General features: G+C 58.6%; 1 protein-coding gene across 1 annotated transcript; it reads left to right on the plus strand.

Moving 5' to 3' along the window:
- The first annotated feature begins 1,205 nt into the window (after positions 1–1,205).
- WNT6 (Wnt family member 6) lies at positions 1,206–13,946 on the plus strand. Its single transcript, XM_042953220.1, has 4 exons — positions 1,206–1,326; positions 11,065–11,285; positions 11,528–11,862; positions 13,468–13,946. The coding sequence occupies exons 1-4, from the start codon at positions 1,247–1,249 to the stop codon at positions 13,927–13,929; spliced, it is 1,098 nt and encodes a 365-aa protein (XP_042809154.1). The 5' UTR covers positions 1,206–1,246; the 3' UTR covers positions 13,930–13,946.
- Positions 13,947–14,380: the final 434 nt, after the last annotated feature.

Here is a 14,380-nt window from a genome sequence, read left to right on the forward strand (position 1 = left end):
CCTCCTCCCCACGGAGCCTTTGATCTCCCCCCCCCCCCCACCTGGGGGGTGGCAGGGGCATCAAAGACATTTTTGTGGCATTAGAGAATCGGATAAACGCCATCTCACCTGCAGCTGGCTCTTCCACCCCTTCTGGCCCGGGCCAAGTTGGGGAAGCCACGAGAGGCAGGCACCCGCGGACACGCGAGGCCCGGCTGCCCCGAGTTCTGCCTCCACTAATCTCTCGCAAGACTGCAACCTCAGCTCTATCGCTCGCTTACACGTGCGAGCGCTTGAGCGCAGGCCATCAAGAGGTTCCTCTTGCTGTCTAATCTCCCCTTCGCAGCCCTCCACCCCCCTCCCCGAACGCGGGCTCGAAGAGGCGGGGTGGCTGGGGGAGCGAGAGCGGAGGCCTGGGGCTTCCTCCTTTCCTGGGGAAAGGCTGAGAAAGGGGCGTGCGGCGCGGAGGTGGGGCCGGTAAGGGGTGACCCCTCCAGAGTCCGCCCGGCAGACGGTAGAGTTCGACACCCCTTCCCGGAGCACCCAGCGCCCCAGGCAGACTTCCTCTCCCGGCTCTCTCACCAGCATCTCCCTCCGAACCACCGCCCCCACCCCCCCAACTCCCTCATTCCTGGGAAGTTTTCTCTCTTTACAGTCAACAAACCTGTCAAACGTCTCCCTTCCAGCCCGTCCCCCATTCCCCAGCTCCTCTTCACCCCCCCTTACCCCTCTCCACCCTACTTCCCCGCCCCTCGTTGCCCCCGACTCTGGGAGGCGGAGGGGTCTCCCAGTCCGAGAGAGGCAAAGCGAAGGGGCGAGGCAGGCGGGTCCCGCAGCCACCGGCGCGCTCGGGCCCCGCCCCGGGACCTCGCACCCGCCCTCCGCGGAGCTCCGCGCCTCCAGCCCCGGGGCGCACGGCTCCCTCCCGAGAGTCCCGCCGCCTGACTGTCGCAACTGCCACCCCACGGCCCCCCTGGCCCCCGCCCCCGCCCGGGCCCGGCTCCCCTCCCACCCCCGCCCCCGGCTCTGATTTCTTCTCCCGAGCGAGCTCGGCGGGAGACACAGGCGCTGGCTGCCCCGTCCGCTCTCCGCCTCCGCCGCGCCCTCCTCGCCCGCGATGGGCCCCCCCGCCGCCGCCGGAGCCATCGCCTCCCGGCCGCCGCCGCCGCCGTAGCCGCGCTCGCCCTGAAGCCCGCGCCGCCGCGCGCACCGGCTGGCCCCGCAGCCTCGCCCGCTGACCGCACCGGCCCGCGGTAGAGCGCTCACGATGCTGCCGCCCGCGCCCGCCCTCCTCGGGCTGCTGCTGCTGCTGCTCCTGTGTCCCGCGCACGTCGGCGGACTGTGGTGGTGAGTGCTGTGTCGGGCTGGCTGTCCCCGTGTGGCTCCTGAAGCTCAAGGGTGGGGACTTCGGGACTGACTGGCGGGGAGGGGTGGCGGGTGGCTCAGAAACGCGGTCCCGCTGCCTCTGGGCAGTACCTGCGAGCGAGCGGGAACCGAGCCCTAGGGCAGCTGGGGAGGTGCCGGGAGGTGCGTGCCGCTCTCCTGCCAGACACCGACTGGGCCACTTCTAAACTGCCATTCAGATGTTCCTAAACCCACACCCCGCACATTCTATTGTATTTCCTCCTACCTTGTGCCACACACCCTCCCCACTCTCTTTCAACCCCCTCCGGTTATGCGCTCAATCCAGGTCCTCAAGGAACTGGCACGCGGGTAGGAAAGAGCTACCGGGTAGACAGCGGGAGGATCTGCTGTGAGAGATCCAAAGAAAAGAGTGTGTGAGGAGGGCCCTGGATTTAGGGGAGGAGGACTGGATTTGTGGGAAGGAGAAGAACAAGGTGGTAAGCCACAAAGCAAGGAAGGTCCAACAGCTGTCTCTTCCCCGCCTTACTTTGCTCAACAACCCACCAGCTTCTCGCTGAGAAGCTGAGTGCTACTTCAAAGTGGATGGTAGTGGCGGGGAAAAAACGTAAAGGGAAACTGAGTCAGGACCGCGGTTTTCTCTACATCCTTCCCTCAGAGCAAAGAAGAGGAGGAAAGACAGGAAAGGGACCTAGGCTCCGACCCTTCCAGATGTGGGGGGTCAGAAATGAAAAAAATGCAGCTCGGGAGGTACTGAGAATCGTGAAGGGTCGTGGTGGAAGAGAGGGAGGCCTGGCCAGCCAGGAGATGGGGACGTCTTCCCAGACCTGGCCTCCAGACCGGGCCCTAGCTAGAGCAGACACCTACGCAGCTAAGGTCGCGGGAACTTTGAGCCTTGGGGATGGACAGCAACTGGAAAGGTGGGTGCCGGGTCGAGACCTCTCAGAGATCCGGATCCCGGAGACTTTCTTTTCCTTCCTAGTCTCTCTGGAGCTGCAAAGACCCGCCTGGAATAGATCAGAGTTTAAAGAGGAGGGACTTGGACAATACCGCTGATGCGTCAGCCAATCCTAAGAAAGCAGGGTCTGGTCTATTTGCATAGGGCCATGTCATTGGCTGGATTCCCTATCCTCCGCTCCTCTTCCACCCTCCCCCCCCCCACCTTTGGATGGAGGGGTGGGGCAGGCAGATCCTTCTCCCCCCGGGAGATAGAGAGCTGGATGCCCACACAGGGAGCTGCTGGCTGCTATCCCTCTTTCGTGATGCGGGAGAGATGTCCCTTGGGGGTGTCAGTGAGGGAGCAAATCGAGGATGACCCAGGTCCCGGCCAGGGAACATGCGTCCTTCGATCCTGGCTTGGTATAATGCTGTGTCAGTTTTGAAATAGACAGACCTGAGATCTAATCTCGGCCGACAATAAGTCTGTGACCTTAGGCAACTCACTTCTCCCCGCGCCTCAACGTCTCAACTTTAAAACTGGGAAGCAGTCCCCCTACCTGGTAAGCTAGATAGGAAGATTAGATGGGAGGATCTACAAAATGATTTGACACTGGGAGGTGCTCCATCCATAAGTGTAAGTCTCCTCCTCCACGCTGCGGGTTTTCCAGCTAGAGTTTGTAGGGGTGAAAAGGATTAATTTAAATTTAAAATTCCAAGAGTCCCAAGCAAAACTTCGTAAAAGAATCTCTGTCTTGTTTCCCAGACACACATTTCTAATTTTGCCTTTTCTCAAGGTATGGGGTCAGAGGTCTCTCCCAGATGGTAGCCACCCTCCCGCCTCTCCTTTTCCATTTATCCAGCTCATTCTCATCCTTCCAGTTAGAACAGCACATCTTCCACGACACTGTCTTTTTGTCTTTCCTCCCTTGCCTTCTGTGTGTTCCTACTGCACCCCATGCATGGGACAACCATGCCAGTTACTGCGTTTTACTGACAACCATCCCCTCTGTGGTCTCTCTTCCCTGCTCCGGGAAGTCAGAGCCTTTGTCTTTGGGCCCTGGAGGCTAAAGGTGCTGGGGAAGTATTGTGGAATGTTGCTGAATTGGTTGATTCACCTTCCTGGGGCTTGTATTGTGGGGGTTCTTTTGTTCAAGAGGGGTTGGTGGGTGGGTGACAAGCCAGAGGGAGAGAGAGTCTGGTCCCTTGGAGACTGACCCTGAAGCTGGGAAGCAGGGAGTGGGGGAGGAGGTGAGGAGGGCAGGTGTAGGAGAACACAGGGGCCTTCATGGCTGCAGCTGCAGAGCAAGCTGGGTGAAGAGTGAGAGGCTGGGGTGATAAGGTGTCCAGCAACTGCCTCGCTCAGATGCTTCCCACAGAGAACCTGCCTCTCCCACCTGCACCGGCCCCCTCACTCTCCTCTGTCTGTTTCCGACACTTCATTCCTTTGGTCTCAGTCCAGATTCCTTTCTTGGGATCTTTGACTCTACTTGCTGACACTCTTGTCCCCACCCCATCCTACCATTGCTCTCTGAGATCAGGCTTGGGCTGGTGGGCTGGACCCAGCATCCCTGGTGGCCTAAGGCTCCCGTCACTCTTTGCCCACCCCCCACCCCCACACTGCCCTTTACCCCAGCTTCACTTAGGCTAGTAACTTTATCAGGCTAGGGGCTTCCAGGTCGTTCTTTGACCTGCTTGCTGGCCCTCTTTTCCCTGCTTCTCAGAGAATGCTAGCCGGGCTGGAGCTCTAGCAGTAGGCAGGGAAGCAGCAGCCCTGCACGCCATCCCGACATGCTAATAGCCTCCAGGGTGGGAACAGAGAGGACCCCAGGAACGCTGAGTGACTGGATGGTCCTGATTAGGAAAGGAGGCTCCTGTAGGGGAATGATCCAGGGCCTGGAATAGGCTCAGGTACCTGGCTCCAGGTTCCAGAAAAGTCTCCCTTCCACTTCCTTTCCCCCTCCCCCTCATTCCCCCTCCATGCAATGCATGCTTTCTAAACTCTGCCTCCGGCCTCTCTGTCTGTCTCTCTCCCATCTGTAACCATATCTTTGTAAATCACAGAATCCCAGATTCCAGGACATTGGCCAGGCTCTCTTGAGGTCATCTTGTCCAGCCCACTGCCTGCAGGCCATCCAGCATGTGCCCTGGCCCCGACAGATCCCATTTTGAGACCGAGGCAGAGAGAGAAAGTCTGTGGCTTCCTGGTCACCAGCACCCACCCCACCAGCCTGCTCTCCGAGCCCCTCCCACCCTCCCCCAGGAAGTTCTCCTCAATGTCTGACCCATCTTTATTTATGCTCTCAATCAGTGCATGTGGAAAATAGCTCACTCTCACAGAATAGATCAAATCAATCTCCCTTCTCTCTTCCTCTTTCCTCTTTCTGTTTTATATTTTCTATGAAAGAAACCAACCCTCCCCCCTTGTTCCACTAGCAAAAATACCACCCAGTCTCACTCCCTTCCCCCATCTCATCTTGCCTTTCTCCGCCCCCCCCCTCCCCACTCCCCCTCACCCATTATGGAAAGGAAACAGGAACCAGAGGCCTAGGACAACCTCATCTCTGGCCCCACAGGGAGTCAGGGAAAGGACCCAGGCTTCTTCATGACACCCAGGTTTTCCAGCTGGAATCCCCCCTCCACCCCAGGCTGGGCTTGGCTATCCTCCTCCATCCTGTCTTTATCTGACCCTTTGTGGGCAGTCCTGTTCCTGGCCCCCACCAAGCTCCCGGCGGGGTGGGGACTGGGGGGGGTGGCCACCCAGTACCCCCCTCCAGGCCTCCCGCCTTGGCAGCTTCCCCTGGAGGGAGACAATGGGGCTGTGAGCAGAAAAGGGCAGGGGCAAAAGGAGGCTGGCTCTATCTGGGCCAGAGCATGCCCCAAGCCCACCAGAGCCCTGGCACTGTGACATTTCCTGGAGGGGGGGGGCAGCCCCCTCCTGCCCTGTTCTCATCGGAAGCCAGGAGTTGGTGGGGGGAGGTCAGTGGGAAGTTTGATCACCAGGGCCCAGCGAGGGGGATTCCAGAATGTGTACTTTGATGGAGAAATGCAGCTGTGGAGGGGATGAGGCGAGGGCGGGGTGGGGAAGCCGGGGCCGGGGTCAGGCTGGCAGCAGCAGGGCGCCTGGCCAGCCGGAGCCGGAGGTGCTAGGGAACACAGAAGCCTGTCCCTAGGGACTGGGCAGAGCGCCCTCTAGCCTATATCCTCCTTCCTGCGGGAGGCGGGGTGGGGCGAGACCTTGGGTGCTTCCCCTGATCCACCTGAGGAGGAGCTGAGGGAGGGAAAAGGTCGCTGGGAGGGAGCTCCGGTATTCCACCTGGCCTCCAAAGCTGGTTCCTCCAGCTCCAAGCCCTCCATTTAAGCCAGAAATTAGAAATTAGATCTAGAAAGGACTTGGAGATCATCTAGGCCAATCATTTCACTTATGGTTAGAAGTCCAGCAAAGTCCAGGAACTGGAGGGGACTTGCCTCGGGCCATCCAGAATGCAGGCAGTGAGCACTAGGGCTGGGAGTCTACCTCCTGCCGAGTACCTCATCCCTGCGTGCAGTGAGGGGTGGGGGGGGTGCAGTCAGGAAAGGGGTACAGGGCCTTCCACAGGCCCTTTCTGCCCCCCACCCCCACCTTCACATGGGTGCTCCCCACCTCACTATGGGAGAGCAGAAGACACATGACAGATTCTCCTCAGAGAATCCAGTGTGTGTTTGGGGGGGGGGGTCGGTCAATGTGTCCACTCCTTTGCCTCCCACAGCCCTGACCAGTAGGAAGCCCTCTTGACTGGTGACGTTCATCAGGGAAGGGAAAGCCCCTGCCTCTTCCAAGAGCCATGAGAAGGAGAGCAGCGTGAGGAGGTGGGAAGGACAGTGTCCAGGACGGGGCAGAGGGAACCAAATTGGGCCAGCGTGGGAGAGGGGTGGAATGGGGTATCTGGTGGGCGGTGGGGAGGCAGGGGTTAATGGAGCTGGGGCATCACTGGCTTTGATGTGGTGTTTGGGGTGGGGGTAGTGGCTGGGGGATGGGGAGCAGTAATTATCGAGTTAGACAGAGCAGGACAGGACAGGCGGGCGGGCACAGGCCCGGGCCCAGCCGCCTCAGCAGCCGTCAGGCAACATTTTTCTGCCCCTTCTCCACCACCCACCTCCCCACCCCCATACAGCCCCCACCCACAGCCCCAGGGCTCAGGGCTCCCTCTGCTGGCTCCTAAGAGGTGGGGGTCAGACTAAGGACCCTGGGGGTGGGGAGTGTGAGGAAATAGAGGGTGGCTGGCCAGGAGGCCCTTCAGAGGAAGTTGGGCACCAAAAGGGTCTGTGATCTCCTTGGCCTGGATAATCCACTCGAGTGCTCTCTGGGGAAGGGGAGGGTCCCAGAGGGTGCTTCTGGTTCACAGGCAGGGCCGGTGAGGGAGGAAGGAACACAGGGATCCCAGCTGAGAAGTCAAGGCAGACAGCTGGAGGAAAGGGTGTTCTCGTGAATCCACAAACAGCTGCCTGCACTCCTACCATTTGCCCTGCTCTGTGCAGGCCCAAGACATGAATGGGGGTGTGAATGGGAGGACAAAAAGCACTTTGCTAGAGCTCACCGTCTGGGCAGGCTCTTCTCATGTGTACCAGGGAAGGTGTCAGGTATCATGATTCCCATTTGACAGTCATGGACACTGAGGTTGCGAAGGTCAGGTCTCATTCATTCAACAAATATTAAGTGCCCACTTCACATGCAAGGGACTTGCTGACGTCTTAGGAGAAGCAAATGGCGGAGCCCAGATCGAAACCCAAGTCACAGACTCCCCAGACTCTGCACGTGTGCCACGAATGACATCGTGCTTCCGCGTGAGATCTTTGTCTTTAGTGTGTCTTTCACCTAAGTGGAGAGAGAAGACAGAGCGACACGACAAAATAGTTATGCCACTGGCAGGATAATGAGCACCCCCAGATGAGCGACACCTGAGGTGATGGGGGGGAGGGGTGGTCAGTGAGGGCTGGGCTCAGGGGCGACAGGGATCTGAGGTGAGCTCGGAAAGATGCCGGGTGTGATTTTGATGACTTAGGAATTGGGAGGGGGTAGCTCTGAGTCCAGAAAGCTGGAGGTGTAATCTGGGATGGATGCAGTGAGCCAACCCTGCTTGGCAGAAGGGCTGTGTGGAGGATGGTATGCGAGGGCATCTCAGCTCTTCCGAAACCCCACGTGGTCATTCCCTCCAGTCCCTTTGGTTTTAAAGAGATTCACCCAGAGGCGCCTGGGTGGCTCAGTTGGTTGAGCGTCTGATTCTCGATTTCGGCTCTGGTCACGATCACAAGGTTTGGTTCATGAGTTCGAGCCCTCTGTGGGGCCCTGAGCTGAGAGCCCCTCCCCCGCACACACACATGCTCCCTCTCTTTCTCAAAATAAACAAATAAACTTAAAAAATAACATTCACCTAAACTTCTTGAAGAACGGATTCCTCCATTGAGTGGCCAAGGTCAGCCACCTCTTTCCTCAGATTTCGTCTGTATAATGGGGGTGAAGTGGGTAGAGTAGGAGTAGATGGTTTCTGGCATTCCCTTTGGCCCTCTGAATCTGGAGATGGAAAGGTAGGTTAGGGCAGAACCTGGGGCCCCCAGGGCTTAGAGCTACAGTTGTTGCCAGTAGGAGCTGGCTGTCCCTAACGCCACCCCACTTGGCTATCGATTCTACCAACCAAGGTCCCTGGGAGGGAGATTTTGGCATCTGCCAAGCCAGTTAGAATGGCCAACCTTAGGCCTGTCCCTTCTTGTCTGCAAGATTTCCTTTAGGACTAGCCTCATTTTTTCTATGCCCAGGAATGGCTATTTGATTAGGATCTCAGATCCTACCTGCTATGTATTATATAACTCCTACACCACTGTGCTTAGCCCCCCAAACAAGCAGATGCTCCCAAAAGGGTACATCTTCTCTGGGCTGACCCCAGGCCAATGCTGACTCAGAGGCCAAAAAAGCAGAGTTGATTCCCTAAGGAAGCAGAAGGGAAGAAAGGAGGGTAAAGAAAGAGGGGAGATGGGGGAGTTATTTCTTGATGTTATGTCCAGTGTTAACTTGGAGGGGACAAGGGAGCTTCTCGGGCAACTTCTCCTGTTTCTGAAGCGCGGAGAGAGAGCTGACTTGCCCACAGTGGCTCAGCTCACCCAGAGTTGACAGAGACCAGGGTGCAGAAGTGACGCTTGATGTTTTGCCCGATGCCCTGCCCCCCACCCCCCACTCCTCTTCTGGACTTTCCTTTCCTGTGACTTGGGGATGGGAGCGAGGACAGGAGGGCAGGGAGCAAGCTGGTCCCTTGGGATTCTAGCTGCTACTACTGCCCATCCCTCCTCCTGACCAGCTTGTAAACAAGCCTTGTTCCCAGGCAGCAAGCCAGCCTGGGGAGCCAGACCCGGACCAGCAACTGACTCTGGGGCAGCCCCTCAACCCTGCAAAGGGCTGGCCCCACCTCTGGGAGGGCCCTACCCTTCCTGCTCCTCCCGATTTCTCTCCTATCTCTAGCCCCTGGCAAGCAGACAAGGTCAGGAGGTTTTTGCTTTTCTCCCTGCATACCCCCACCCTCTCTTGCTTCCCTAGGGCAGGAGGAGGGAGAGGAGAGGGATGGGGTCAGAGTAACCTTGAGAGGATAAAACCAGTCAACCTTGGGAAATTAGGGAGTTAGCAGAGGGCAGGGCTGGGAAGAGAGACTGGGGAGCTTAGTGGCATGGGGGGTGGGGTGATTTGGGGAAGAAGAGTTTGCAGAGCCCCAGACTCCCAGGTGGAGGCCTGGACAATCAGGTGGCAGGAAAGGAGCTGGACAGTCATGGGGAGGCCTGCTTCCCTGCCTCTGCATCCAGTGGGGGGTGGGCAGAGGAGGGGTGGAGAGAGAGGAAGCTGATTAGCAGTCATGGAATCTCATGTGGACAAGGGCCTGGACTCCAAATGAGGACATTCTCCTTAGAAGGCTCATTCATTCATTCATTCATTCATTCAAAAACATGGATTAAATGGTGTTCGTTGTAGTATTAGAATAATCATTTGTAATATTGTAGTATTATAGTAATCATTTGCACATTTTCATAACAAAAATTGGGGGAAATACGAATTAAGCACCTAAAAATCTGCCACAGGAAACAAAAGAAAACGTCAGTTCTAACTCCCAAGGTGCTCATAGTCTTATCTACTGACCCTATATAACCAGGCTGGAAGCCATCTCAAATCCTTTTTGTAATGAGGTGGATAAGTGGATGGGGGGAGGGGAGGATCGATGATACACGGAGAGAGAGAAAGAGACTGATAAACTCTTGGTGGTCACTGGGCCACTGGGAACCACCTTGTGCTGCCCTATCCATGGCACACACTATCCACTGCTCCATCCACCACTTTTCTAGGATTGGGAATGGGCTGGGGCTGGACCTTTCCAGGCTGCAGTTGGAATGCAGTGATGGTCAGGTCCTAAGCATGGAGGAAGGAGTCTGGACTATAACTCTTCACTGAGAAAAGAATCTTGGCTCCAGGACTACTTGGGTGGGGAGGCTGACAATGATCTGATGGGGTGGGGTGTGTGTGTTGGGGGGGGGGGAGTAGGTTACCTTAGAAAGAACTGAACTTACACATCTTCTTACAACGGCCTCTTTAAGCATCTCGCTCCCCAGAGTTGAGAAGTTCTACCTTAAGACCTAAATTCTTCTTGCTGCTGTTCAAGCCCATTACATCTCATTGTTGTGGGGCCAGAACATGCCTGGGCAGCCTGTTCTTGTGGAGCAAATGGGGACAGGGGGGCTGATGGGCATGAAGGCTAAAATGAAAAGTAGGCCACCTTGACCTTTGGCACCTATCTCCCACCATTTTCCTCGACATTTTCTGTCTCCTGGTGCTACTTCTCCCCACCCGGCGTCTTTTTCTGTCCTCTGCTGAAGGGTTTTTGTGTGATCTCAAATTACTCTCAGGTCCAAGTGCTCTGCCCACTCATTCCTGCAGCACAGGGACCACAGCTAAGCGTTCATCAAATAAGAGCGATCTGATTCAAGGAGTTCCACTCAGCTGCGAGTAACCTTAACCTTCAGGGGTCTGGTCTATGGAAACCAAATAACAGCTCTCTCCTTAGGTGGAATGAAGGCTGGGAACGGAAGGATTTCTGGAAGTGTGTGGAACTTCCCATTCGGTCTTTACCCACACCAAGCCAAACAGGCACTCCCCTTCCCCAAACCAGTTAGGTCACAACCAGTGACGTCAGGGCCTGGCCTGCCTTGCCGGCCATCCTGCTCTGAAAAAGTCACAGACCCTGGAACAGAAGGGTAGTGTCACTTACTTCACCATAATGCTTCAGAGACTCAGTCCCCCAGCTACTTCCTCCTGCTCTCCAGTTCAGAGAGATAGAGGATATCCTCGTGCAAGGGCCCACCTTAGGGATCAAAGCCCAACCTTCCCATTTTACAGAAGGAGAAACTGAGCTAGAGAGGGGGTGTGAGCTTCATCACCCTTTGGGGTCAGGCCTGTTCTTTGTCTCCCTTTTGGCTCACCTGGTGCTGGGTGCCCTCACCTTGAGTCAAATTCCTAGAAGGACTTATTAATGAAGATGTGCACAGAAGGATAACGCTGAATCCTTGCTCTATAGCAATTTCGGTCCCAACTCTAGTGAAAGGGGACATGGGACAGTAAGAGAACCAGATGGGACAATCTCACACTCAGTTGGGGTGGGGGGAGAGAAGAGGCGCGTCCCAGCGGCTAGCTGTGGGCAGAGCGGGACTGGCCTCCCTCCCCGCCCCCGCCCCAGCCCTTTGAGTCATATCTTGGACGTGCTGTTCTTTGCTTTCTAGGGCGGTGGGCAGCCCCTTGGTCATGGATCCTACCAGCATCTGCAGGAAAGCGCGGCGGCTGGCAGGGCGGCAGGCTGAGTTGTGCCAGGCCGAGCCAGAGGTGGTGGCAGAGCTAGCCCGGGGCGCCCGGCTGGGGGTGCGGGAGTGCCAGTTCCAGTTCCGATTCCGCCGCTGGAACTGCTCCAGCCACAGCAAGGCCTTCGGGCGCATCCTGCAGCAGGGTCAGTGTGGGAAGAGCACCTGGGGGGCTGCTTTTTCTTTTCGGGGATCAGAGGGGGGGCGGTTGGGGGGGGGCGGCTGCGGGAGCCCCACCTCTCCCGCCTGTCTGCGGGTACCCTGTCCCGACCCTGCCTCCCAGCCATGCTGCCTCGCCCACCGTAGCGCCTCCCCCCTCCCCGCCACCCCCGGGGACCCAGCCTCGGCCCTGCCGGCTGACTTCCCCCACCCTGCGCCCGGCCCGCAGACATCCGGGAGACGGCCTTCGTGTTCGCTATAACGGCCGCGGGCGCCAGCCACGCCGTCACGCAGGCCTGCTCCATGGGCGAGCTGCTGCAGTGCGGCTGCCAGGCGCCCCGAGGGCGGGCCCCGCCGCGTCCCCCGGGCCTGCCCGGCACCCCTGGGCCCCCCGGCCCCGCCGGCTCCCCCGACGGCAGCGCCGCCTGGGAGTGGGGGGGCTGCGGCGACGACGTGGACTTCGGGGACGAGAAGTCGAGGCTCTTTATGGACGCGCGGCACAAGCGGGGACGCGGAGACATCCGTGCGTTGGTGCAACTGCACAACAACGAGGCCGGCCGGCTGGTGAGTATGGGCAGGGGTGTGTAAGAGAGTGTGTGGGTATGAATGTGTGGGTGTGGGTAGGTGTGAGTGGACGTGGGTGACGGTGGGGTGTGCGGGAGCGTGTTTGTAGACGTGTGAGGAAATGGGGGTGCGAATGAGGGCGTGTATGTGCAGGAGTATGTTAATGTGTGTGGGAAGCGGGGCAGAAAGGGCGCACTTGGGAAGATTGGCTGGGGGCATGTGGATGGGCATGTGGGAGGCAAGGTGGCCAGCCTAGAAGAGGGAGTCCCTTGGGAGGCCTAGGAAGGCCTAGAGCTGGTGGTCTAGTGGGCAGGATGGGGAGGGGACACCCAGAGAAGAGGACTCAGGACCTCAGGTAGGGAAGACAAACCTCTGAGACCCGACAGGTGAGGCAAAGGCTGGGATAGGTAGAGATCTGGCTACCAGCACAGGGACAGAGGAGGGTGACAAAAGCTGGGGATGAAAGAGAAGATAGAAGCTGGGGCAAAGGTCTGGAGGTGGAGGAGTTGGGAGAAGTGAGGGAGGCCAGGGAAAAGGGCCAGAACGTGGCCAAGGAAGGCTTGGAAAGGTGTGAAAGACAAGGCTGGTGAAGGTAGGAGGGAGTCAGCTAAAGGCCAGGAAAGCTGTGACTGAACCTGGGCATTTGCCAACTGGCTGCCCACCAACTCCAGACTGGGCCCTGCCTCTCCCCTTCCCTCTTCAACGAGGAGTCCCCACCCCCCACCCCACCCCCGCCCCCTAGCTCTCCGTCAGATGTTTCCAGGAGGGAGGGTGAGGAAGGAAAGAAACCTGGGAAGGGGAGGGGGGCGCACAAGTCTGCATTTCAGGTTGGCCTCTGGACTCTGAGCTTCCACAGATGATATTGCTGAGTCATCTGACACCATAAATCTTAGTGGGGTTGTGACTCTTAGACCCCAGCTTCAGGCACAAATTGCAAATAAGGGGCAGGGGTTCTGGATTCTGGTTCTCAGTAATGCATTCACCGTCGGCCATCCTGAAACCTATGCCTTAGTTCTAAGATGCTCTAGAGACCCCCCCCCCCACACACACACACACATCCTGTGTCCTCTAGGGTTCAGCCCTGAGGCATCAGGCAGGGAGTAAGAGGGGGCCCAGAGAGGAATGTCCAGACAGGCCCACATACCTGTCAGACGCCCAGGAGGCTGGCTCTGCTCAGCCCTGTCTGGGGCCGAGAGGGGCAGCAACGAGGGGGCCCTGTTGGCAGAAGGAGGTTGGCAGGAGGAATAGAGCACGACAGCTGCAACCCCTCCCTGCCTCTAGGGAGACTCTCACCCCAGCCGTCAGTTCTGCTTTCTCTCTCTCCCATTCCCTGACTTTGCGTCCTGCGATCTCTGCTGCACACTGCGCCCCACTCCCCCCAACTCCTCTCACTCTTCCGACTTTGTAATTTTTCCTTCTCTCGGAGCTGTTGCTCCCTGGGTTTCCTCCTCTCCACCTTGCGCTCTCCTTTTTGGTTTTGGTCTGCTCTTTTCACTCTTCCGGCCACCTCACCCTCCCCATCTAATTTTTTGTCGGTCCTCTGGGCCTTTCCCCACCCGGTACCCCCAATCTGTCCGCATCCGCCGGCTCCTTTGCTCCCTGCAGGCCGTACGGAGCCACACGCGCACCGAGTGCAAGTGCCATGGGCTGTCGGGCTCGTGCGCGCTGCGAACCTGCTGGCAGAAGCTGCCCCCGTTCCGGGAGGTGGGCGCGCGGCTGCTCGAGCGCTTCCACGGCGCCTCGCGTGTCATGGGAACCAACGACGGCAAGGCTCTGCTGCCCGCGGTCCGCACTCTTAAGCCGCCGGGCCGCGCCGACCTGCTCTACGCCGCCGACTCGCCCGACTTCTGCGCTCCCAACCGGCGCACCGGCTCGCCGGGCACGCGCGGCCGCGCCTGCAACAGCAGTGCCCTGGACCTCAGCGGCTGTGACCTGCTGTGCTGCGGTCGCGGGCACCGCCAGGAGAGCGTGCAGCTCGAGGAGAACTGCCTGTGTCGCTTCCACTGGTGCTGCGTGGTGCAGTGCCACCGCTGCCGCGTGCGCAAGGAGCTCAGCCTCTGCCTCTGACGCGCCGTCCGGCTCTCCAAACCTCCAAACCGCGCGCCCCTCGGCATCTGCGGGACCTCTGGACTCCGGCGGGGGCGCTGCCCCGCTGCTCGCAGCGAAGGTCCATCTCCCAGGCCTCCGCCAACTGTGAGGCGGCGGGGCTTGAGATACACGCCCGCCCACGAAAGCGAGGGACGCTGAAGGCCATCCACCCCGGGGGAGCGCTCTGGAGGGCCCCCGGGGGAGGCTATGTAGTCCCTCTCGCTCTTTGGCCCCCATATGGGGGAGCCAAACTCGAGGCCTCTGGACGCAGGACGCCTTAGAACTGCTGGCTATGGGGTGGGTGGGTGAGTTTAGTATCAATAAAAATATTTAAACCAATAGGACTGGGCCCACAGTTTGGGAGGGAGCTGGCCTCCTGGGGGCCACCATGGGGCCAGGCTTCCGAAGGAGTGTGTAAAGGAAGATGGTT

This window comes from Panthera leo, chromosome C1, assembly GCF_018350215.1.
Source record: "Panthera leo isolate Ple1 chromosome C1, P.leo_Ple1_pat1.1, whole genome shotgun sequence".
Classification (NCBI taxonomy): Eukaryota; Metazoa; Chordata; class Mammalia; order Carnivora; family Felidae; genus Panthera; species Panthera leo.